General features: G+C 40.2%; 1 protein-coding gene across 4 annotated transcripts in view; it reads right to left on the bottom strand.

The window, feature by feature from the left end:
* NIPBL (NIPBL cohesin loading factor) overlaps window positions 1-26,383 on the bottom strand; it is a 294,724-nt gene that overhangs the window by 53,602 nt on the left and 214,739 nt on the right. For 3 of the 4 annotated variants that reach the window (XM_077816769.1, XM_077816768.1, XM_077816765.1), the window contains exons 17-25: window positions 22,785-23,016; window positions 19,924-20,075; window positions 19,361-19,441; window positions 16,946-17,046; window positions 8,234-8,372; window positions 7,951-8,033; window positions 6,263-6,395; window positions 4,448-4,591; window positions 2,803-2,901 (exon numbers count right to left, since the gene is read on the bottom strand). In XM_077816769.1, coding sequence (XP_077672895.1) covers window positions 2,803-2,901; window positions 4,448-4,591; window positions 6,263-6,395; window positions 7,951-8,033; window positions 8,234-8,372; window positions 16,946-17,046; window positions 19,361-19,441; window positions 19,924-20,075; window positions 22,785-23,016 — 1,164 coding nt within the window. The remainder of the gene's footprint in view (window positions 1-2,802; window positions 2,902-4,447; window positions 4,592-6,262; window positions 6,396-7,950; window positions 8,034-8,233; window positions 8,373-16,945; window positions 17,047-19,360; window positions 19,442-19,923; window positions 20,076-22,784; window positions 23,017-26,383) is intronic. The other variant, XM_077816767.1, reaches the window with a different exon arrangement.

Here is a 26,383-nt window from a genome sequence, read left to right as displayed (position 1 = left end):
GAACAGATTGCAGAACTACTTGCCCAAAACGAGCATCAAATTCTAATGCTAAATCAAGAGAGCTGTGCTTTGTAAAAATAGGAATGAACTCCAGGAGCAAATGTACAAATGATCAGGATAAGAATGCCATTTGCAAAATGGAGATAATATTACATAAATTTTTTGTAAAGTGCTTCAAGATCTATGGATGAGAAGCATTACACAAAGCCAGATTCTAGCCTGCAATTTATCAGGTACATGGGCTTATTGCTAAGGAATGACATGGGCATCTCCCATTGAGTTGTGGCTGCTCCCACAAAGATCTATTTCTGGATGACCCCAAGACAGACATATCCTTTGGAACCTGCATTGGTCAGTTCCTACCCATAGTTGAGGTGGAAATATGTTTTGAGGGAGTATGCAACTGCGTTCTGTAGTCCTGGAAGATAAACTGCCGAGATCTGTATGTGTTGCGATACATACCAGTTACATAGTTTTACTGACTTGGCACGTAAGAGGTAGGGTCCTGCTCCTCTTTGCCAATTGATATAATAAACAGATACTGTGTTGTCCAGCATTATTCTGATTGGGTTGCCTGTGATGTGCGGGAAGTAAGTCCTAGCAAGAGTAACAAACCTCTCTGAATTCGAATATGTTGATATGGAGGATCGCCTCTTGTGGGATCCATTTGCATTGAGCAAGTCCTAAAACAGTGCACCGCAGCCTAGCAGGGAGGTGTCTATGATGATGATCCTTGTGGGAGGAGGCAATGAGAATGGCACTCACTCACACACACACACTTTTATGGATCTTTCTATCAATTTGGAGAATTAAGGACCCTATGAGGTATGGACACCCGCTTGGACAGACTGTGCTTCGGGGTATAATCGGTTCTCAGCCAAGTTTGAACTTGCGAGTATAATCTTACTAAGGGTGTCAAAAATGTACCATTTGCCATGTGGCCCAGGAGTTGCAGGAAAGCCCTTGCTGTGATTTGTGGGCTCTACTATATTGTTGAAACAAGACTGCACCTAATGGTGAATTTGTCCAGGAACAAGTATGTTCTTGTGGTGGTGGAATCCAGAGTGACCCTGATGGAATCTATACATCGTGTGGATGTGTGTGTAGACTTTTTCACATTGAGACAGAGGCCAATAAAAAAAACAGCGATAAGATGGGATAAGATGGTGGGAGGATGCAAAACATCCTCATCTGGAGAGGAGAAAGATTTATGGGAAGGTGGTATTTATTTGTCCACAGCTGGCTCTGGCTGCTCTGTAAGATCAGGAGCAGGACCAGAGGATGCTTCGGTATCGGAGGGAGTGGGCGCCTCAGTGGTACCTGTGTAAGGATGTGATGTCTCCTGACAACCATACTGAGAGGGTGATTTTCTCCTTCTCTTACCCCATTTTTTGAGGGTCTGGATTATTTTAAAGGGTCCTCAGGATCTTTACTTACCGTCGAGCTCACTGAGCAACCAAATCCAAAGAGCAGGGGGGTGACTTGGACCCCTGCATCCAACAGAAGGCTCCATCAACAGAAGATTTAGTCTGTCTCGCCTCAATTTTTTAGATCTGCCCTTAAATCCTGAGTAGACTTTACAACTGGAGGTGATGAGACTATCTCTCAGGCAGTGGTCACAGCTTGAATGTCCATTGCTGTGGGGGAAAAGACCTGTGCCAGTTCTGGCAGGGTATGAAGCCACGGGATAACCCATTACACAAGGACCCAGGTTAAGACCCGAGAGAAAAAAACAAAGGCCCAGATCAGGCAAATGTAAGAGGGGAAGGAGGAAACTCCCCCCACGCTCAAAACTATGCTAAATTAATGAAAAAAATGGAAAAGATATAACAAGAAAAGAATTACTAAGAAAAAAAGATAAAAAATAAACTGTCAGAAGATACAAACAGCAAGCTGCGTCGTTAGCTATAGCAGACACTGCAATGCTACATCTCAAGTCGCAGACAGCTGAGAAAGAACTGGGGCAGTAGAGAGTCTGCTTCCCCTTCTCCTCCTCCACATACACACACACCACAGCATGAGGACATCTACGACTCAAGCCAAGACTTGCAGACACTGCTAATGAAAATCTCTTATCAAGAGTGGACAGGTGTGCACACATTCTGAAGTGGAATACTCATAGGGACATTACTCGAAGAACTGAGTAGGTACTCAATTTAAGTCTCAAGGTATACACTTAATGAGATCCTTTCAAATAATTTTTTGTTCTTAGAATGACCAAAGCCTGATGAACCTCAAAATGCTATGAAGGTTATGCCAAAATAGATGCCTGATGGCCCTTGCTGTCTAGATCTTTTCAAATACATAAATACATACATACACAAAAAAATTGTGGAACTGATACAGATGTCGGTGACAAAGCCTTATTCAATATTCCTTAAAAAAGTAGTTTCCATTTCCAAGAATAACATTTTTTTGATTTAAGTTTCCTGGCTGTAAGATATTTCCCTTCTTAAGCACTCAATGTAGTTTACTAGGGTGCAACAATCCTATCTGCCATGTGAAAAGATTGGATCTGGATTCAGAACCCAGTGATGAAGCCAAGATAGAAGCCCAAACACCAGGAGTAGGAAGAGAAGTAGCTCCAATTACAAGCCCACGAGATCGGAGTAACAAGGATGTTGAGTCCAAATAAGAGCTGCTAGAGTTACCCACACAATCTAGTCCCTAAGAAATGTCCTTGATAAGGTCTGGAAGCAGAGGCAGGAAGGAAAAAATATACAGTTTTGCCCCAGTTCAACAACAGAGAATCTAGCAGAGAACCCAAATCTGCTCTTGAGCAGGAAAGTGGTCACTTCACACCGTTTCTTGTAGCAAAGAGGTCTCCATCTTGTGAGAAGAGACTGAACCACCCATGTTGCTCTTGATGCCTGCAATATACCAGCATATCATTCTTTTTTCCTGCAAGATAAAGAGCAGTGTAGTGATTCTGGAGAAATACAACATTTCCAGAGAATTATCACTTGGCATAAATGTCTTAAGTAAGATGACTCTTGTTTACATTAGTACACAGCTGTGGTATTGTCCATAATATGCTTTCTTGAAGAAATGCTTTTCAAGCACAACATATTGCCCAGTGCAGTTTCATTTCCCATGAATTCCAATGACCAGGCAGAGGTGCACTAAGAGGAAAGAGAGGAGCACTGTGCCAAAGTGCAGATATCTACCTCTACCACTTCCTATGGAGATTGGGGAACTGAAAGAGACCCCTTTTAGAACATTCTTCTGTACTACCCAGTGCAGCATTCTTAGAATCTTTGCTGGTATTGAGACAAGTTAACAAATTCATCCTTCCTGGAAGAATAATTTGTGTTGAACCAGTGATGTAAAAGTATTATTTGATGTTTTGCACAGGGTGTGACGTAAGCTGACAGTCATGAAACCCATAAGTCTCAAAAAAGACTGAACAGACTTTGGTCATTTAGTTGATAAATATTCTGAATCTCCATAAGTTTCTCCTCTGGTAGAAATACAGCTGCCACAGAAGAATCTGAAGTGGTTCTTATGAAAGTCATTCTCTGGTGGAGTTACAGCTAATTTCAGATTACTAATCCTTAAGATTGGGAGTGAACCTGGGATCAAATAAATTTGAAATGACCACTGAACTCCAGTTCTGACTGTGCCTGACCCAGCCAGTGACCAGGAAAAAACAGACATAAATCCATAGGCATTTTAAATAGACAGCCTAAAACTAGGTATTGTAGAACACTCATGGCATAGTGGAGAGCCAAAAAAGGAACACCTTGTACTGAAAACTGTTGCCTCCCTCACAGAAATGGAGACAATTCTGATGAGTAGCACTGACAGAACCTTGGGAGTACATGTCCTCTAAACAGAGCTCCAAACCAGTCTTGATGGCACAAAGAAAAGTTGACTGATGCCAGATTCATCATTTGGAAATTGAACCTATAGCTATACTACTTTAGTTTTCTCAAATGCATATGAAAGTAGCTCTAACTAAACAAACATATCTGCTCCTTTTGTGAGTTCAGACGTCTGCTGACTTTAATAATTAAAATTATTTTTACTCCCCTTAGAGAGAGAGCAGCGAACTGGATTCTATTCTTTTATGTGCATAACCACCACACAACGGAACAGAATTGTTCAGTAGTTTTAACCCAGTGAAGATAAGGGGTTGGCACAAGAGCAACTGAGGCCCTAATATGACCTGCAGAATCCTTACTATTGAAAATCATGTGTGAGGCTGAAAGAATCCAGTCTTGATTCTCAAAATCCAGGATGAGTTTATAGGGCTGGTAGTTAGAAAACACATTTTTATTTATAATCTGAGTACATCTGATGAAGTCTTAAAGATATAATAAAGATGGACTCCCCAAATGGCACTTTTACATAATGACTTTTCAGAGCAGAATAGCACCTCAGACATTTTTAATGCCTCCATCTGTGTTGTTATCTAGGCACCAAATCATATGGATCTTATATATACCTGTTTTAAGATTCGAGCTATGGATCCTTGATCCATTTTGCTAGTGACCGCATCTTTCCTCAATCTTGCGGCTACAGTTCCAAGATAATCAAGTGATGCCACTCTCAAAGCCATCTCTGTAGACTTGTTACTGAACTGATGAACCTAACAAAAGCAGGATAAAATGTTATCTACTCATTTCTGTACCTGCAGTGCTTTTCATAATATACTATTTGATCTTATTCAGAAATTTATCAACTAATAAACTGAATAAATTATATCATTTACAATGGCCACTTATTTATTTGAAGCGTTGTTGTAGATGTGTAAGTCCCAGGATATCAGAGAGACAAGGTAGGTGAAGTAATATATTTTATTGGACCAACTTCTGTTGATGGAAGATACAAGCTTCATAGGGCTCTTCTTTGGGAAAGAAAATCAGTATGTCTGAGCTAAATACAAGTTGGGACAGATTGTTAAGCATAAGGGGTTAACACATGTCAGACAACTTAAAATGAAGTGGGCAACTGAGGATTAGCAAGCAGTGAGGTGTATTACAAATTGTTGTAATGAGCCATAGAATCAGTGTCTCCGGAGTCCATGCTTTTAAGTATCTAGCAGAGTTATGAATTTAAGTTACTAAGGATATAATAATAAATGATATTACCTCACTACCTTGTCTCTCCAATAACCACATATATATAATATTTTAAAATTGATATCAAATTCATTTCCTTCACCACTGGGCCCCTCCCTGCAAAAATACTCCTGAGATTTTTTTCCTTCTAATCAAACTAACTAGAGAGGATGCATCTTGTACACTGGATATATAAAATGTGTGCGTGTGTGTGAGAATATTATACTTATTTAATCTACCTGCCATATGTACACCAGTGAACTGCAAGCTACTATCTAGCTGGCTTAATCAGGGGCATGATTATAAATTATTTGTGCTATTGCCCAGAAACAGGCCCAAATTACTGCTTTAGTCTCGTAACAAATGTCTGCCAGTACTACTTACCACAGTGACTTATGAATTTCAGACAGACATTCTATACTAGCTAAAATGTTTAATTTATTTGAATCATAGTATTCTCTGTGTTAATGTGCTACATGTGCAAGATGACTAAACTACTGAATAATATTTTTGTGCTATATGAGCAGCCTAGAGAAGCTATCATCTATGAATATCTGCTGATGTTGGTGGATTTTACCCAATATGAGTCTATGCAGCTACTGGGTGCTATGGACCGGAATTTTAATGTGAAAAATATCCCCCACAGAACAATACAAGTGACCTCCACTGAGCAACATAGTCCATGGTGTCACTTTTTTTTCAAATTACCTATAAAATACAATAATTTTCCAAACTAAACTTCACTATCTCTATACTATTCAGCATATTATATAATATACTGATATACATCAGCAAAAAGTTCTTAAATGAAGCATGAACATTGTATACCACAAATACACATTTAAATATTAATAAAAGACTATGTCAAAATAAACAAGTTTTCATGATGATGAAAAGGAATGATCATCATCAACATTATGGCAAATCCCAAAGGGACATAGTTGCCTTGTAGACTGAGCAGCACCCATATCAATCTCCAGCAAGGTCCTTCCGCCCTCTGGCTGAATGATCAATCTCTGTCCATCATTGCCACTCTTATCTTGGCAAAGCCAGAAACTTCATGTGGCATTAGATCTGGTCACCCTAATATCACCAGATCTTTTACCTTGGGACAGCTTTTTGAGAAGATGGCTAAATTTAATAAGAACGTGCAGCACTTTATATCACTATGATAAATTAGAAATACTGTGGTCTCTTACCAACAACCTTCCTAATAAGCTAAGTAACAGCTCAGCAGCAGGCCATTCTGGCTTGTTGACCGTGGAAAGAAGATCTTGAACAAAGTTCTCAAACAGTGGCCTATAATCCTCTTCTCCCTGTTTACTACCACATCTGTTTAAAGGAAAACAATGAACATGTTATATAATAATCATGTACTAAAAAGGTTCAACTTTTTTTTATTTGTTCCAAAGTACAAAAACATGTGTATTTCTAAAACTAGATAGGACTGAAATATCAACAGAAAGAGTCATCCTAATCTAGCTATGTTTTTCAGTAACACATCCTATAAAGAAAAGAGAGTAAAAGTAGCTAAAATTTCATATTAAAAAGTAGGACAAATGACGGTAGCCCTTTCAATACTCCACATTACCATGAAAGAGATCTGGGATTCATTCCCTGGTCCAGTCTCTTATTTCTTTATCTAGCACTGGTTTCAACTACTGGAGACACAGTTTCCTTAATACTTTATGGGATATTAACGTATAATATGTATTATAACAATTTTACAGACTTTTCAGATATTGACTCAAATTCTACATGTGTGCTGGCTCTCATCTCTCCTCCAAGGGTAAGAAAAAAGGCCTCAGTCTTCGGTGAATTTGATACTCTGTCATCTAAAGTGAATGTATGTTGAATGGATGAGATAAGCCTGAAGATCTTGCTTGTATCTGCAGGGTGAATACATTAGATATAATAGGGTTTCAAGTCTGCATACAGAGAATAAATTAGGTTCCCTAGTTCATACTGGAATAGTGCATTTAGGAGGTATTCTCTCTCAACTCAGTCTCTGGCCTTAATATAAAGGGTGATATGAAGTCTTGGTATCTCTGGTCCATAAACAGCAGGTGCAGTGGAGAAAGATCAGATCAGAGCCTGGCATGCAATGATTTGGTAGTGTTTCAGAGGTATATAGTTTAATAAAATAATTAGGTTAATTTCTTTTAAAATAACTCTCATTAGTTGTTATGGCAGTACAGTATACCTTAAATACTTAATCAGTAAATCATGTTTCTCTTTCATATTATTGCAACACCTTTGGTGAAAGCTAAAATTTTCCTCTTTGTATTATGTGGTATAAGCTATTGCATGTAGATTCTCACATGTGTAAACAGCTCCCTGCAGAATTTCTGTGTATAAAAAGTTCTGTGCAAAGAGCTAACTGTCGTGGAATTTTAAAGTACTTGCAAGTTTCTTTAACTGGAGCTATCTGTCATATGAAAGTAACTAATTTTTCCAGATTTTCTGCAAAATTTATAAGCTTGAACTACACTTCAGGTGCTTGCAATTTTGCAATTGCAGGTTGCAGACTTTGTACAAGATTTGTGCAGAAACCTTAGTGACTATCAAGACTTGTTGAACCTCTAAGAAGTTCAAAATTCATAGCTCCAGGCAATTGTTCTCAGAGAGGCTTAATGAAGAAAACAAATGTGAGTTTTCTTTTTAAGACAGAACTTCACAAAAAAGTATTCATAAAATGAAAAATCTTTTTACAATGTCCTACATTTAAAAATACCATGTCCAATTCAAACTCCAACTTTCTCCTCAAAAATTTCTTTTGATTAAAATTTCAGAACTTTAAGGAGTGCCAAATTTCAGTCTATAACAGTTAAAATTGTAATAATGAATGACACATTAAAACACAATTAAACAGTGTGATAACACTTACTTCTTAAGGAAAATGGAAAGGAAGTTTTGTGCTGTTCTCATGGCTGTTTCATATGAGTTAGTAATAAGGACATCTTGATCCACCTAAAAATAATAGCAAAATTCATTTGTTGAATGTACAATATATGAAAACATGAACCTCCAAACCATCATTTTCAGTACATCATGTTATTATGCAGGACACACACATGAACACTGCTCCATGGGCTGGACCAGTGTCACAGAACAAGTACATATGCACACTCTTGTATGAAACAGTTTCATATCTCTTTAAAGGGTCTTACTTTTTTGTTTGACTCCTCTTCTGAATTCGAATCCTTCTCCACTGATGGCAGGTGCACAACACACTGAATAAGCTGTAGAACCAGTGCAGTTACCATCTGAATATACATAGGCTCTCCATCGGTATCACTACTGTTTAACCTGTTGGAGAAAACAAACAGAATATCATTACAGTTAAGAGGGACAATACAAAGGACTTTTAACTCTAACTCCTAACTACCTAAACTATTAAAACCTGATAAGCAAAGTTCACTGGGTTCTAAATGAGTACCCACAGCTTTACCAACTATTCCACTGTAAAGGAAAAAAACAAAATACAATAAGCACCATTCTTGTGAGAGCCATACAAAATTCATTCTATCCTATACAGATTATTGTACAACCCTCATCTCAGTAGTATGTGAGCTGCTTCCAATAGCGCATTAAGCATCTATTATGTGTTTGTACTCAAAATGTTTTGTACTCATTATGCTGACTCCAAAGCAACAGCCAAAATTATTCTCAGATCTATGACATTATTAGATCATGAAGGTATATAAGTCATTTTGGCATGATAAAAAAAGGTTTCCTACCTCTCATAACTGTTGTTCTTCAAGATGTGTTGCTCGTGTCCATTCCAAATAGGTGTACGCATACTGTGTGCACAGTCGTCGGAAGGATTTTCCCCTAGTGGTACTCATCGGGTCGACTGTGGAGCCCCCTGGGGGTGTACATAAATCCCTGCCAACCTGCCACTTCTTCAGTTCCTTCTTGCCGGATACTCTGGCAGAGGGGAGACAGGTGGGTCTTGGAAAGGATATGAGCAACACATCTCGAAAAACAACAATTATGAGAGGTAGGTAACTGTTTTTTCTTCTTCGAGTGCATGCTCATGTCGATTCCAGGTAGGTGACTCCCAAGCCTTACCTAGGAGTGGGGTCAGAGCTCACAGAATAGCTGATTGTACTCTAACAGGGTCTGAGCATGCGAGCTCGGAGGCATTTAACCACGGAGCTTCCATGCGATGGAATGGAGAGACTGAAGATTAGCATGCACTACCATGGTTCTGGGTGATCAAGTCCGGGAACCAGGCGCATGGTAATTGGCGTGTCCACCAACAGGCCTAGAAGCATGGCGAACCAGTGCTGGTGAGGCCACGCTGGTGCTGTTAAGATCATCGATGCTCCCTCCCTTCTGACCTTCAGCAGGACCTTGTGCACAAGCAGGAAGGGCGGAAAGTATATAGTAGATCAGAGGTTCTCAACCGTTTTCTTTCTGAGCTCCCCCTCCCCCACCATGCAATAAAAAATTCATGGCCCAGCCATGCCAGGACATCTGATTCAGGAAGGAGAAAAACTGGTGATGCTTCCTGTTTTACTTTGTTGCAAACAAATCTATTTCAGGAAATCCCAACTGTAGGAAGATGTTGATCACAACATCTGGGTGGAGGGACCACTCGTGGTTGTGAAATGAGCTGCTATGATGATTGGCCAGTTTGTTCTGGAAGGTACAATGCCTCTAGACATATCAAATGGGTGATGCAGAAGTCCCACAGTTTGAGGGCTTCCCGGCACAGGGGAGAGGAGTGAACACCACCCTGCCTGTTTATGTGCAATACCACTGACATGTTGTTGGTCAATACTGATACGTATCTGCCCTCCAGATGGGCCTGGAATGTCTGGCAAGCAAAGCAGACCACTCTTACCTCCGTGATATTGATGCGCAGCAAAAGCTCTGTCTGGGACCAGAAGGCGTGAGTCCGCCTAAGCGTGCTCCCCAACCCATCACCGATGCGTCCATTACAAGAGACAGTGAGGGTTGGGGCCTGGAGAAGAGCACTCCTGTACACACTGCTTGTGGGTCGAGCCACCACCTGAAGAACTCAATAACCGGGGAAGTAAGTGTGATTAATTTGTCTAGGTGGTCTCGATTCAGCCTGTGCACAGAGGCTAGCCAAGCCTGAAGGGGAGGAACTGCAGCCTGGCATGCTGTACTACAAGTGCAAGCGGCCATATGGTTGAACAGCTTCAGGAAATTTCGTGCCATAGTGGAGGGTATCGTCTGAGTTCCTCTATGATGGTGCCCATGGTGAGAAAGCAAGTTTCTGGAAGGAATGCCTGGCTTGACTCCACAGAGTCCAAGAAGGCTCCGATTAACTCTGTTCTCTGAGTCGGGGTTAGGGTTGACTTTGCTACATTCAGTACGAGGCCGAGCCTGTGAAATGTCGTCTGAAGTAGGCTTACCTAGACCTCCACTTGGTCTCTGGAGGAGTCTTTGATTGGCCAGTTGTTGAGGTACGGGAATACTTGCACCTGCCATTTCCACAGGAAGGCTCCTATGACAGATATGCAATTGGTGAACACCCAAGGGGCCGCCGAGAGGCTGAAGGGGAGAACTGTAAACTGATAGTGAGTGGTGTTGACCACAAAGCGGAGGAATCATCTGTGGGACAGGATTATGGACACTTGAAAACACGAACCTTCAGATCGAGGGCGACATACCAGTCCCCTGGATCCAGGGAGAGAATAATGGAACTTCACCTTCTTTATTAATTTGTTGAGGTTTTGCAGGTCTAGAATAGGTCTGAGTCCACCCTTGGCCTTCGGGATTAGGAAATACCGGGAATAGAATCTCCTGCCCCTGAATTCTAAAGGGAACTCCTCTATCGCCCCAAGTTGTAGGAGAGTTTGAACCTCCTCCATGAGCAGTTGCTTGTGAAAAGGGTCCCTGAAGAGGGATGGGTTAGGAGGATGGGAAGGCGGGAGGGAACAGAATTGGAGAGAATATCCCAGTTCTACCATGCTCAAGACCCATTGGTCTGAGGTAATTTGTGCCCAGGCATGGTAGAAATTGGATAGAGGATTCACAGGATGGGGGCAGAATCTGGGATCTGAACTGGTGCATTGCCCCTGGGTGCACCTTCAAAAGTTTGGTTTGGAAGCTGCTTTGCTGAGCCCTGGCTCTGGGTTCGATGAGGACTGAGAACCATCTGTTACTCCTGCCCAGTTTCCTGCTTTAGGAGGAGCTATGTAGAACCAAGGAGCAGGCTTAAAATGCTTTCTTCAGGGGGCTGGCGTATGAAGCCCCAGGGACTTCAGATTTGCCATTGAGTCCTTTAGGCTGTGGGGCTTAGTGTCTGTTTGCTCCGAAAAGAGGCCTATGTAGTCAAACAGCAACTCCTGAATTGTCTGCTGGACCTTGTGCAGGAGTCCCAACACCTGAAGCCATGAACTCCTTCTCATGGCTATGGCTGTTGCCATGATATGGGTTGCCAAGTCTGCAGAATCTAAGGAGGCCTGTAAGGAGATCCTTGCAACGACCTTGCCTTCCTCGAGGACCGCAGCAAACTCAGAGCAAGAGTCCATAGGCGCTGACTTCATGAGGAGTAATTTTAGCCTAAAGTCCCTCTCCTTCTTAGTCCTTCAGTGGAAGTTTCTACAGATTTTGCACTTCTCAGTCCGATGGGCTTCCCTCAAACACTTTAAACAGGAGTTGTGTCAGTCTCCCTTTGGCATAGGCTCCAGACAGGACCCAAATGGCTTAAACCCTTGAGACCAAGGCATGCCCTGGTCCCCAGGAGGGGAAACGTGGTGTGGGAAACCCCCAACTGAAACTTATCTTACTAACTAAGAACTGTTTGAACTAATACTAAGTTTTAAACTATTTACAGATACAACTGGAAAAAGTCCACTAGAGGATTGCTTGCTGTAGCAAGAAAAGAGCCGCTCCAACGACCGTCACTGGCGGTAAGAAGGAACTGAAGAGGCGCGGATCGGCAGGAACCTATATACACCACCATGAAGGCTTGACTCCAGGGGGCTCCACAGCCAACCAGACGAGTACCGCTAGGGGGCAAACCTTCCGATGACTGTGCACATGCACACCTACTTGGAATCGACATGAGTAACCACTCGAAGGAGAATAATAATTTTTGTTTTACAGTGTCTTTCTTTTAACACTCTTAAAACACTTGATATGTAATAGTATATAAGGAGTACTACTGTAAGAATACTATGCCAACCGTTTCACATTATAGGAATAAACATTTTAAAGTTTATCAGAGTGGGAGAAACATTAGAATATAAAAATTATATGCCAACATTCCTTTAAAGAGAAATTTTCACCATCAGGAAAAACTGAAACTGTTGTATCTTATTTAAAACTGAGACTCAATTGAAGTAGCAAGGAAAATTGCCAGATAATGCTTATTGTTTAATCAAAGATTATTTCCTCTACTCTTCACTCTTTTTATATGATACAGCATTTAAATTATAATGCTAAATCTGTGACATTAGCATTTCCTATGACAGAGGTCAAACACAGGATTACGACTTCAGGAGCAACCAGACATATTGGGTGAAGGAGAAAGCTCTTGTATAACATACAGCTGAATTGGCACAGCCACACAAGGGTAATTTAAACCTCCCTAAGATTTAGGGTTGTCTACATGGGGTAGTTTTTGCAGAACATATTTTTGCATATAATCTTTTCCGGAATAACTCACACAAAATTGTGTGCCCATGCAACCAGCTTTAACCTACTTAATTTTGAATCAGTGTCCACAGGGCACTGAGTTTTTTCAAAATAAGCACACAGCATTTTGGGCAGATAGCCCATGATGCATTTTCTTGCTTCTGGGCTCTGTGCATTCTGGGATTATTGCCATGATATATTGTGGGATACCTACCAGAAGTCACTGCAATTTTGAGACCTGGGGGTGAAACTAGCAAGTTCCCAGGATTCATCTGTCTTTTGCAATTTAGTGAAATTCTCAAATTACTGTCATGTGGGGAATACTGCTGTGAATGGTGATCTTGAGTCATAAATACAAAGAGGCTAATGCACTTGCATTTGTGGTCATGCAGCCAGATGGCTTTGGAAGTCAGCTGCCACACCGATTTAGACAGAAGAAAAAAATGAAATTGAGCAGCTACTAGAGGATTAACTTTTCTTGGAGCAGCTTCCCTTGGTGGAGTACTATTTCTGGGCCAGGGAAACTAGCACTAACTGGTGGGAAAGGATAGTACTCCAAACCTAGGATGACCAGCAGAATTTCTGGATGACCCAGGCTACTTTCTTAGAGATCTGTTCCATTTCTGGGCCAGGGAAACTAGCACTAACTGGTGTGAAAGGATAGTACTCCAAACCTAGGATGACCAGCAGAATTTCTGGATGACCAAGGCTACTTTCTTAGAGATCTGTTCAGCACTCACTCCAGAGCTCCAGCAGCAGCACACCCTTATGACACATCTCTTCAGCATGGAAAAACATTTGACCATTGCCATTGGACGTTAGCAGTAAGGATTGGCAATCGGTCAGTGCCTAACCAGTTCGGTGCTGAGAGATCAACTATCCGGACTGTTGTCATGGAAGCATGCTCTGCTATAAATCTTGGCAATGCACAATTTATTGATAGATTTGCAGGGCTGGGGTTCCTAATTTGTACTGGGGCTATTGATGGGACCTCACATACCTATTCTTTGCCCCCCTCTCCAGGACTCAGAGTTCATCAATAGAAAGGGCTATTTATCTATGATGCTCCATGGCCTGTCTGGTCACTGTGGAAGGCTCACCAATATCAACGTAGGGTGGCCTGGAAAAGTCAGGAATGCTAGGATTTTTAGAAACTTTCGAAACCCATCTTACCCCATGCTTCCCTGGCTTATGAAGCCTTACAGAAGTGTTGATTCCCAGGGCAGGTAGACAGACTTGTGCCAGCTCTGTTTGAGCTAGAACACTAAAAATAGCAAATAGCATTATGGATGTTGCGGCCTCAGTGGTGGCTCAGGCTAGCTTCCCAAGTCCAAGCCCACCCAGTCCCCCAGGTCTGAGTTCGAGTGACTAGACTGAGCTGCTACCCATATCATAATATCCACACTGCTGTTTTTAGTGAGCTAACTTGAACAGAGCCATTGCAACTCTCTTTATCCATGCTGGGAATCACACCTCCCAGCTGCAGTGGAGACATATGCTTACTGGACACTTGGATAATAGAAAGGGCCTCTAATTATATCCTGAGTAGCTGCAGAATGACAGTGGAGTGTGCATTTGAAAGGCTGAGTGGGAGATGGAGGTGCTCTATAACAAGGCTGGAGGCTGCTGAGCAATATCTGCCTTGTGTTATTATAATTGCTTTCTTTTGCACATCTGTGAGAGAAAGGAAAAGAGCCTCACTTATGAGCACAATAAAGAGGCACAGAAACTTTTGGAATGTTATAAACAGTCAGAGAGGCTGCCTCTCCAAACCGCAGCAAGTAATCAGGACGACAGGGTGAGGGATGCCTTGTGCTCCTACTTTGAGACTACGAGTTTAAATGGTGACATGAAATATTATCATTAGATCCGGATTTCTTTAGTTTTTGTACAAGGATTTTATTAAATGCAAGATAATTATGCCTTTTAAAGCTTTGTGCAATGATTTCATGAGGAGGCCTTTATGATGTTTCCGGCTGTTATGGGATAAACTCACCTGCAGTGCACCCCTTAGCTCCAGGACACAACACTCCAGAGTTTCTTCCACTCTAGTACTCCCTGTAGGCTGTCTGCCTTTGTGCGCCACTCAGCGCTCTGGCTGATAAGTGGCTAGTTCAGACTCCTTCTTAGGTAACAAAAGTCCACATGCAATCCAAAGTCACCAGTGAATCAACCTATCTTCTGAGCTCTGTGCTCAACCACTTCCTGAATTCCATTGCCTTTCCTTGGCTCTGTTATCAAGCACTGCCCCACTTTAGCATCTTCCTAAAGGCTCTAGCCTTCAGCAGTCTTTGGCACTTGGATCTTTCACAGGAGCCTGCCTGTCTGAACTCCCTCAGCCTATTTATAAGCCTAGGTCTCTCAAGATATCTCCTGATCCTTCTTTAGTTCTGACCTCTCTGGCTGACAAGTAACTACCTCATTAGCACACAGATGAAGTGAATTTGACTAACGGGCCCTTTAACTCTTCCTAGTCCAAGATGGAGTTCTACAATCACACTAGCATAAGGTTAAATTTTATTAAACCATGTTGAAAATTTGTCAATAACAACCATCATATAATGCAAATAGAAGAAACTTTCCCTATTAATAGCAATTCTACAGAAATATTTTCTGCATCAAACACCTAAACACTAAGTCACTTAACTTGTGTACTTACTCGCATAAAATGCTACACTAATTTTTTAAATAGCAGAAAACATCACAGTATTGAACAAATAACTAATTCCTTGCAACTTTTGTACTATTTGAGTTATGGCACTATTACAGAGCAGGCTTGACTAGCACTATATTAATTAAGAGTAAGGCTACAATTCTTTCACGGAGATTGCGGAAGTCATGGATTCCATGACTTTCCGCGACCTCTGTGACTTCCACTGTGGCTGGTACGGCTGACTTCGGGGTCACCCAAGCAGTGGCCACTGTGGCTGGTCCCACAGACTGCCCAAGCAGTGATCCAGGGGGCTGTCCAGGGGCCAGCTGCACCAGCTACTGCTCAGGCAGCCCCAGAGGGTGCCCTGGGGACCACCCAAGAAGCAGTCCTGGGACAGCTGTAGGTCATCCACAGAGCGGTCCCAGCCAACACGGAGCACTGGAGCAGGGCCCCCCAGAAACAGAGATTTAGTCAGGAGTATTTTTGGTAAAAATCATCGACAGATCATGGGCTGTGAATTTTTATTTATTGCCCATGACCTGTCCGTGACTTCTACCAAAAATAAGCATGACTAAATCTTAGCCTTAATTAAAAGACAATAGTAACCCATGATCTGGATTGTCCTTTGCAAGATTTGCCCTTGAGGGAACCTTCAATGCATACATCTCCTCCATCAAGCATGGAAGGGGGACTCAACCACTTCTTTGACATCATTCCATGGACCTGAACAGCCCACTTGTTGGGAAAGGGGCAGAAACTGGGTGGACCAGGAAGAGGAGTGACTGGGCTGGATGCTTATCACTAACTCTCCAGCCCTGTGAAGATTTTCTAAATAGGACACAGAGCCTGGGGGGGCTGTATTAGCCTTTATACTGAACCTCACCCTCACTGCGGTCTGGGGATGTCTCCACGCAGATTGGAACATTGCTGCTAAAGAGACCCAAGAGAGCGGTGCTGCCTTGGGCTAAAGCTGGCACAGAAACAGGGAGCCCTGGCCTCCCAAACAACCACCATTTTTGAGGGATGGGTTCCGTATTCTTTTCCATGGAAAGGTAATCATTTTGAGGGATGGGCTCCCAAGAAGAAAATGTGGTGGGAACTCTGTGAGGTTATCTTCACAAATTTTCTTCCAGAACTCCTTCCTTGCAGGTTTTACCAGTGGGGAGGATTACATGGCTCCATATATCCAGCTTCTGAAAAATTTCCTACTTGAAACTTCTATTTGCATACCTTCACTTAGTCTCACTTATATTTCTAGCTAGGTACATAATTACAGGTTTGTTTGTCTTATTTGTTATTGTCCCTTTGAAAGTCACATAAACAGTCAAAAACCAAGCACAGACATGTAACACAAGTAGAGGAAATGCAGATAATTACTATGGACCCAGACTGCTTGTCCTATAACTATTCCACTTTTGTTCCCACTGTAAAGGAACAGATAAATCATATTTATAGAATTATTTGCTTGATCTCATTAAGAAATTAATGCATCTTATGGACTTGTAGGTTTTTATAACAATCATTAATAAAACATGTAAAATCTAAACCCCTACATTTATGTACTGAAAATTATGTTCTGTAGAAGTTAGCCATCTGTGTCAGACATTACCTGAAGTTTCTCAAACTTCTTTTGCTGGTTGGTAGTCTTGCAAGTGAAGTGAAAATTTCCTCCAGAATCAACTGTCTATGTTTTTCATACCTCGAGAACACCTGTTATCAGTTACAGGATACAAATATATATGTACAAAAATAATGATTAAGTTTTACAGAAAACCAAAATAGCTTATTACTATTTTTTCAAAACGAACAGCTTTCCATATTTGTATTCATTAAAATATTCACAACTTGTTTTTTATATTTTTAAGTGATAGACAGGTATCTGAGTAACATACTGTTTTTTCAATACATGGGGGCGGGCAGTTCAGTTTAGCTATTCTTCTGTTTAGACAGGCTTTGATTTTAAAAACATTGAACATGTTGCCTCTCTAAAGGTTGAAGATATAGAATGAAACAAACTTGCTTCTTAAACTGCAAGCTTTCTGAGAGGGTTTTTCTGTTTTCATAATATAATGGTCCTTAAAATTTTATTTTTCTGTGAATCACTTTGCAACATGGATTCCCCTACACCCACATTTTCCAAAGAAAACCATTTCACATATACTTTTTATCAGGATAATTGCTATTCCTAGCTCTGTATTTTATACCAATGCACAGCTCCAGAAACTACGGTGATGAAAAAAAATAAATCAAATAAACCTGGAAAATACATTAAGGAAAATCATGTTGCTAAGGTTCCTTTGAGAACAGGACAGGAGACAGTGAGGGTTTTTTAAATATTTTTATTAAAAACTAAAAAGTGTACCACTTAAGAAAAAGGCGGGGATAGAGCTTTGATTTTGATTCTGTGATCATATTATATGAGCATGCTTGATTGTTGAGAAGGCCAAAAGAGCTCCTATACGATAGAAATCACAGCTCTTAGGAAGTCAAACTGTGGTTTGAAACTAGCACAAAAATTAACTTTGCAGTATAGTCTAATTATTCTAATCTATATGATTTAGAATTAATCCATGTCCAAACATGTTTATGACCATGACTGTCAAAGAAATGGTGAAAAATATAGAGATTGAATGTGTATTTTTATCTCATGACACGAATTTACCATGGGTACAGGATTTTACAAGAAGGATCAGATCCTTAACCAGAAATGTGGAAAAAAAAAAATCCTAGTTTTCCAAGATTGCTGTTCTATCTATGTAAAATTTATGGTAACTCAAAAGCAAAGTGGTAGCCATCTTAAACTTTCTTTTCATTTGCTACTTTGTTAGAGTATTAACTTTATTTTCAGGATGTATTTTATAAGCCTATTTTATTAAAATACATTTATTTTTAATGGAAAATATTATTGATATTGTTCAGTCTAAATACAGACTTTACAACCCTCAGAAGTAAGCTGCATGCACGGTTGGCAAAGATAACTAAGGACTTGTTCACATCAGGACATACCGCGGAATAGTAATCCAGTGGATTAAGATAAATCGCAAAAGGTGATGTAGTGCAGCATAGCAGAGTCCACATGGAGAGTTATTGTGAAAAACTATTGTGCTTTAAGGTCACACCCTATCTTATTTCACAATAGCTTCCCCATGTAGACAAGCCCTATCATCATTATGCTGGAGAGAGGGAAATAACAGACACTAAGGTCTGAAAAGAAATGAGTTCTCCAAGTTCATACAAACATTCAAGTGATTTAATTTAAAACCTAAAAAGTGAAAAAAACAAAACAGCTATGCAAATAAAATTGGTTGCATGATTTTTTCTGCTGGGTTGACCTTGCTTGAACTTTGTGTGTTTGGAATGAGATAAGAGTCACAATCCAGCCAGAGCTACAGTTTTGAGTCCAGTTCTATTCTGAAATATCACTACAAAAATGGTACCTTTTTACTCAACAGATCTACATCTGTATATTCAGTTACTTCTGATTACATTAAAATATCAATATACAATAGTGAGATGAGGATGTCAGACGTTTTTATGTTGTAAATCCAAGGACAAAATAAAAAAGAGAAAGAAACAAAAGAGTTTGGTGTAAACAATGTAGAAAGTGCTACTTATTTGGGATAATTCTCTTAAGAACGCTAAGTATAAAATTATTTGAATACAATACTTGGGGAGGGCAAAATTGTTTACAATCTTTTTAGTTATAATATTGTATATCTGAAGTTTTCTTTTAATTATTTGGTTTTAGTGGGAATGTCCCATTTGATTTCTTACCATAAACTAATCTGCAAACCAAAGAGGATCAAGTAAATTAAACTATGTTCCTCCATTGTGATGTTAAAAATATACAATGTGCAGAATAAAATGAGTTCAAAATTCAAATTCTTAACTAGAATGGAAAAAATGTGCACTGGTGGGGAGATGAAATGGATGAACTAATGTCTCTTTCCATGTGTACGTTTTATTTTTCAACAGCAATATCACTAAATCCTTAAGCTTGTTCATAGATTAAAAAAGTACTCACTGCAGTCACTAGTTTGATGGCGCATAACTGGAGCTCACTGACATTTTCTACAAAAAAAGGTGTTATTCCCATTGAGGATACCTACCAAAAGGAGGGAAAAACAGTAAATACATATTCTTTCCACTAAAGTGATATGTAAGCTCTTTGACATAACAGAGTATAATTAAATACATTCACTGCTTCATAGGTACATCTTGTTTGCTATTTGTAAAATGATGTTACATTTTTAATCTTAATTTTATAATAAATCCACTAAAGACTTGCAGATTAAATATTAAATGTATCTTTCTCTGTTTAGCTAGACTACTTTTTTAACAGTGTTATTAAAATATTAAACATTTTTTAAAAATTACACATTTTAAGATCACTAGCAAGACAGTTAAAATAATAAAGTTACAATACTATGACTATAGAAGTCATTCTGATAATTTACCTTAGCCACTGAACTAGATTGTATTTGGTTTACATTTAATGTTATTGCCAAGGTAGTCAAACTTCAGAATCACTTTGAAAAAAAAAAAAAAAAAACATTCTCAAATGGAAATTCTTTTGATGAAACTTGCCTGAAGAATAGTTGTGTCAGTAAGGAGCTGTATCTCTAGCAATTCTGCCAAACTGCTAACAATGTCACATACTTTATTATACAGCATCACTATGACCCTCTGCTTGTGTGTGGAACATTTGGCACGCTTTGCTTTTGAACTTAAAACACCTCCTAGAGAATAAAATAAAATAAAATAATAAAATGATGCATCTACAAGCCTGTCAGTTACAAAGAACAAAATGATTTTCTTAAAAAAAAAAAAGAAAGAAAAAAAAGGTACTTTATAATTTTTGTTAGCACAAAATGCTGATAGAAAAGTAATCTCTTTTTAACAGCACTAATTTGGAAAAACAAGAATTGTTATTGCAGACCATTTTTAAATAATTTTTGTGGATTGTTGGGCCAAGATTTTCAATATGGTACTAACAGTTAGTTTCCTACATCCATATATTATTAGAGCTGGTTGGCAATTTTCGACCAGAATGAATTTCTTATAGAAAATTCCGTTTTTCACAAAATTGAAATTTACCACACAGACATTTCTTATTTGCGGGCTGGAAAAATTGAAATGACGACTCCTTGGCTGCCTGCCTTGAAGGGTTTTGTCAATTTCATTTTCTGAGGTGAAATTAGTAAGCGCCTTCCGGGAGGACTGCCAAGACTGAATGCTCTATCTTTCTGCCTCCCCAACTATTAGCCTCCCCGCTGCCCCACAGCTCCAGCTGGCAGATTGCTGGGGCTCTCAATCCTCCCACCCACCTAGCTCTGGGGAGGCAAAGAGCCAGGGCGCTCAGCCTTACCACTTCTCCTGCAGCACAGGAGCCGGTGAGGCTCAGCAGACCAGCTATCTTAAGCAAAGTAAGCTGTCATGGGATAAGAGGGAAGGTCCTCTCATGGATCAATAACTGGTTAGAAGGTAGGAAACAAAGGGTAGGAATAAATGGTCAGTTTTCAGAATGGAGAGAGGTAAATAGTGTTGTCCCCCAAGGGTCTGTACTGGGACCACTATTATTCAACATATTCAGAAATTATCTGAAAAAGGGGTAAACAGTGAGGCTGCAAAATTTGAAGATGATACTAAACTACTGCAGATAGTTAAGTCTAAAGCAGACTGCAGAGAGTTACGAAGGGATCTCACAAAACTGGGTGACAGGGCAACAAAATGGCAGATTAAATTAAATATTGGTAAATGCAAAGTAATGCACATTGGAAAACATAATCCCAACTTCATATAAAATGAAGGGATCTAAATTAGCTGCTACCAATCAAGAACAAGATCTTGGAGTCATTGTGGATAGTTCTTTGAAAACATCCACTCAAAGTGCAGCAGCAATCAAAAAAGTGAACAGAATGTTGGGAATCATTAAGAAAGGGATCGATAATAAGACAGAAAATATCATATTGCCTCTATTTAAATCTATGGTACACCTACATCTTGAATATTGCGTGCAGATGTGGTAGCCTCATCTCAAAAAATATATACTGAAATTGGAAAAGGTTCAGAAAAGGGCAACAAAAATGATTAGGGGTCTGGAACAGCTTCCATGTGAGAAGAGATCAATAAAACTGAGATTTTTCAGTTTAGGAAAGAGACGACTAAGCGGGAATATGACAGAGGTCTATAAAATCAGGACAGGTATGGAGAAAGTAAATAAGGAAGTGTTATTTACTTCTTCTCAAAACACAAGAACTAGGGGTCACCAAATGAAATTAATAGGCAGCAGGTTTAAAACAGACAAAAGGAAGTATTTCTTCATACAACGCCCAGTCAAACTGTGGAACTCTTTGCCAGAGGATGTTGTGAAGGCCAAGACTATAACAGGGTTAAAAAAAGAACTAGATAAGTTCATGGAGAATAGGTTCATCAATGGCTATTAGCCAGGATGGGCAGGGATGGTGTCCCTAGCTTCTGTTTGCCAGAAGCTGGGAATGGGCGACAGGGGATGTATCTCTTGATGATTACCTGTTCTGTTCATTCCCTCTGAAGCATCTGGCATTGGCCACTGTCAGAAGACAGGCTACTGGGCTTGATGGACCTTTGGTCTGATCCGGTATGACTGTTCTTATGTTATCTACCTCTTTGGCTCCCAAAACTATGAAGGAAGGTGTGGAGGCTGAGCAGCCAGGCTCCGCTTCATAGGAAGTTTAAGTGAGGGGTAGGGGATGAGGCAGATGGATAGGCTCAGTGCTCCAGCTCTCTGCCTCTCCAGAAGCACAGTTGGAAAACTCTCTTGAAACAGCATTTTTCTTGAAATACCTTCCCATGAAAAATTTTGCATTTCTGACTTTTTGTCCCCGTTCAGGACAATTTTTTTTCCCCCAAAATGCAAAAAATTTTGCAGGAAGGGATTTCCATTTTCTGGCCACCTCTTGTATCATGTACTTCAACAAAAAGTCTGATTTCAAAAGTACTGACCATTAAGTGGCTCCTGATAATTGAAATAAATGGAAGCTGCTGGGTATTCAGGAATCATGAACACCAGACTACTTATTTAGGCACATAATATATGAATGTAAAAGTCTCATTTTAGGCACCAGCTTCTAGTTAGTTAGGTCTTGCCACTGAAGTATGTATGGACCTTTCATGTCACACACTGGTTCAGAGGAGGATGGGTTTCATTTCTCCTGTCATTTTGGGCTACAATTTACCATTGTAAACTGTTTTTTTCTCAAAATCATATGAAGCATTCAGTCATCCTTTATTCAGAGGACACTGGAAACGGGTGTCTCAAGATTAACTCTTGAATGTAGTGAACTGCATAACAGTGTCAAGGGATGTCAAGTTGTTTGCACATCACACTTAACAGAACTGGTCACATTTAAAATTGTATGCAGCACATTCGCTTACATGCAATCTCATTTATTTATTAACATACTAACCACCATGAGGATCCACTCTGTAGACAGGATCATACTGAGGATAAAGGGTATTCTGCAAATGAAATTTAGTGTACTGAATAACTCTTTCTATTACATCCTCAATATACACAGCTTTAGGCATATTTGGTGATGTCATTATGTTGATCGCGGTAAGACAGGCATCTGCAGACTTTGTGACTCTCTCCATAATCAGATCTCTCCACAATCTTTCCTCATCTTCAGTGTCATTATTCTACAATGAAAAACAAAGTTATATACGTTTTCTAAAAAATATGCATTAAGACAAAATTAATTCTGAGTTTTCACAAATACATATTATATTTCTGTATATTACAGGTTAACCCTGCTGAATAATATATACTACAGAAGAAGATTATTTTATAAATATATATACTAAAACATTATATGACATTTATAATCAGAGTGCTGTGCCTATATTATAAATGTAAAATGTATTTTATTAGCTGGAAAGTAGAATTTTTTTTTATAATATCTCCCTAAACCAGAATGAGATATTAAGGGCATGTAATCACCTAAAGGCCCACAGGTTATATTTTTCATGGGTAATTAACATTAACAGAAATTTCTACATTCATCAATAAAGACTGAATTACTTCAAGCAAAAATTCTATTAATTGATCTAATAATTCTTTATTATTTTTAGATGCACAGTACGATGTTGAGTTTTGTGAGGATGAATACATTAAAGACTGTGACGCACTTTGAGACTGACTGATGAAAACTGATGTATCAAATCTAGGTGTTATTTTTATAACCCCTGTGATTAGGCTCAGCAGAATCTGATTAAAAAAAAATTGATAATATCAATGTTTATTTTTACGCATATTTTTCAATGTTTATTGATATAAATGTTCAGAATTGTGCAAAATTATGGATTTTAAACATTTTTTACTTTTATCTATATAAATTTTCATAGTTGCAGGAAATTATGTGGGTTGTCAGACAATTATTATTTAATGACAGAGAGAGATTCAGAAAGTTAAAGCTTAATAATCATTAAAACACAAACTGTCAACATGACCTGTCAAAATATACTAAGTAAATATCCTTAAGTCAAATTCTCATAAATTCAGCATTGTTCTTATTGTCTGTAAATTTAAATTACAACCAAAGGAAATACTTTTTCATTAGTTTGTGTCTTTGCAGTGAAATCTATTTACCAACATTTAATAATAAAAAGCTAATCCTTCCAAGCCTACCTATGATTGCTACTTTGACCAGTTTCAATTTCTACCACTATATGTAACTCTAGTGCAGAAAGACTTTTATAAACCATGTGAAAATCATGAGGATTTTCCTGATCCTGTTTTTTCTTCCATGCTCCCTAAAGTCTCAAGATTCCCCTTATTAGTCATCATCATTGTGTTGAGGATTTGACTCATCAATAACTATGCCTTAAAAACAGACAAAGGAATTGCTAAAGAATCATGAGAGAAACCTCCTCTGTCCCAGAAGTTGAAAGTACAGTCTATGCAGCTCTTCTATCAACCACCAACTCAGACAAGCCTTCAGTATACTAGAGTAGGTCCTCTCAGCCACAAACACACAGACAAAACCTTGGCAGTGAGTCTCTGAGCTTGGGTCAACTTACTCTGGCTCACAGAGCTCCCGCTGCAGGGTTAAAAGTAGCAGCACAGATGTTCCCAGTCAAGCTGGAGCATGGGCTCTGAGATCCATCTCCTGGGTTTCAGAGCCTAGGCTCTAGACCAAGCTGGAACATCTACACTGCTATTTTTAGCCCTATAGCACAAGCCTCACGAGCTCATGTCAGTTGACCCAGGTTCTCAGACTCTCTGCGACGATTTCGGGGGGGAGGGGAGGGGGGTGTTTGGCAGCATAGATGCACCTGTAGGGATCTTTAGAAAAAAATTCCCACCAGCTTAGTTGGATTGATTGGTCTTATGATTAATAAAATGCACTGGGATTCCAGAGACATGTTTTCCTTTGATGGCACTGCCACAGACTACCTAAGACTGATCCTGGGAAAGTATGAAGTTAGTCAGTTCAGTAAATCAATTCAGCATGTACGTAAGACTATCCCTTTAGCAAAGCACTTAATCACATGTTGAATTTTAAGCACATGCTTAAATCTCATTGACGTCAGAGGGGTTAATTCAGAAGCCTAAAGTAGATGCTCCTAAAATGGACTCCTAAATTGGAACCTTGATCAATCTGTATCTCAATTCCCCATCTGTAAAATGATGAAAAAAAGAGTTACCTACCTTCCGTAATTGTTGTTCCTCGAGATGTGTTGCTCATGTCCATTCCATTCTAGGTGTGCGCGTGCCCAGTCATCGGAGATTTTTGCCTTAGCAGTACCCATAGGGTTAGCAGGGGCGCCCCAGTGAGTACCGCACTCTTGCCGGCAACTCCAACAGACGGATAGGAGGGCGGGTAATGGAATGGACATGAACAAAACATCTAGAAGAACAACAGTTACGAAAGGTAGGTAACCGTTTTTTCTTCTTCGAGTGCTTGCTCATGTTGATTTCATTCTAGGTGACTCACAAGCAGTTCCAATGGAGGTGGGCTTGGAGATGATGGTCTTGTAGCTTGCTGCACTGCCCTGCCGAAGCCAGCATTGTCTCGGGCCTGCTGGGTCAGCACATAATGGGACATAAACATGTGGACAGACGACCAGGTAGCAACTCTACAGATCTCTTGGATTGGCACCGGAGACACTTGCAGCCTAGTTGAGTGCACTTTGACTATCGCCGGCGGAGGCACACTCGCCAGCTCATACCAGTATCGGATGCAGGCTGTGATCCAGGACAAAATCCTCTGAGCAGACACTGGGCGACCTTTCATCCTGTCTGCCGCTGCAACAAACAGCTGCACTGACATATGGAAAGGCCGTGTCCTGTTAATATAAAAGGCCAGCGCCCTTTGGACGTTCAGGGGGTATAACCTGTGCTCCTCTTCGGAATTATGGGGCTTCAGAAAGAAGACTGGTAAGAAAATGTCCTGGCCAGTATGAAACTGGGAGATTCCGGGAGACTATGTTGGGCAGGAATGCCAGGTGCAGCCGCAGCTGGACCTTATGCTTGTAGAACACCATATAGAGTGGCTATGACCTAAGTGCCCTGCTCTCAGACACTCTGCTGGTAGACGTAATCACCACCAGTAACGCAACTTTCCAGGAGGGAAGGAGAAGACAGTAGGAAGCCAGAGGTTCAAAAGGAGACCCCATGAGCCTCAACAGCATGAGATTCAAATACCAGGGAGGAACAGGATCCTGGACGTAATGGTAAAGACGCTCCAAACCTTTCAAAAACTGGGCTGTCATGTCGTGAGCGAAGATCGACCTGCCTTGGAACAGAGGGTGGAAAGCTGAAATAGGAGCCAGGTGGACCCTGACAGACAAGACAAGCCCTGAAGCTTCAGGTGCAGAAGATAATCCAGGATCATCTGCAGTGAGGCCAGCTTGGATGGACAAGCCGATCCGAAGCCCAGCACGTGAATCTTTTCCACTTCGCCTGGTAAGTTGTTCTGGTGGAGGGCTTTCTGCTACCCAGCATGACCTGTTGCACACGGGTTGAGCATTCCCAGTCTTCCGCATTCAGACTTGCAGCAGCCAC

The sequence above is a fragment of the Eretmochelys imbricata genome, chromosome 5, assembly GCF_965152235.1.
Source record: "Eretmochelys imbricata isolate rEreImb1 chromosome 5, rEreImb1.hap1, whole genome shotgun sequence".
Classification (NCBI taxonomy): Eukaryota; Metazoa; Chordata; order Testudines; family Cheloniidae; genus Eretmochelys; species Eretmochelys imbricata.
Note: the sequence above shows the minus strand (reverse complement) of the source record. Positions and strands in the feature narration are given on the sequence as shown.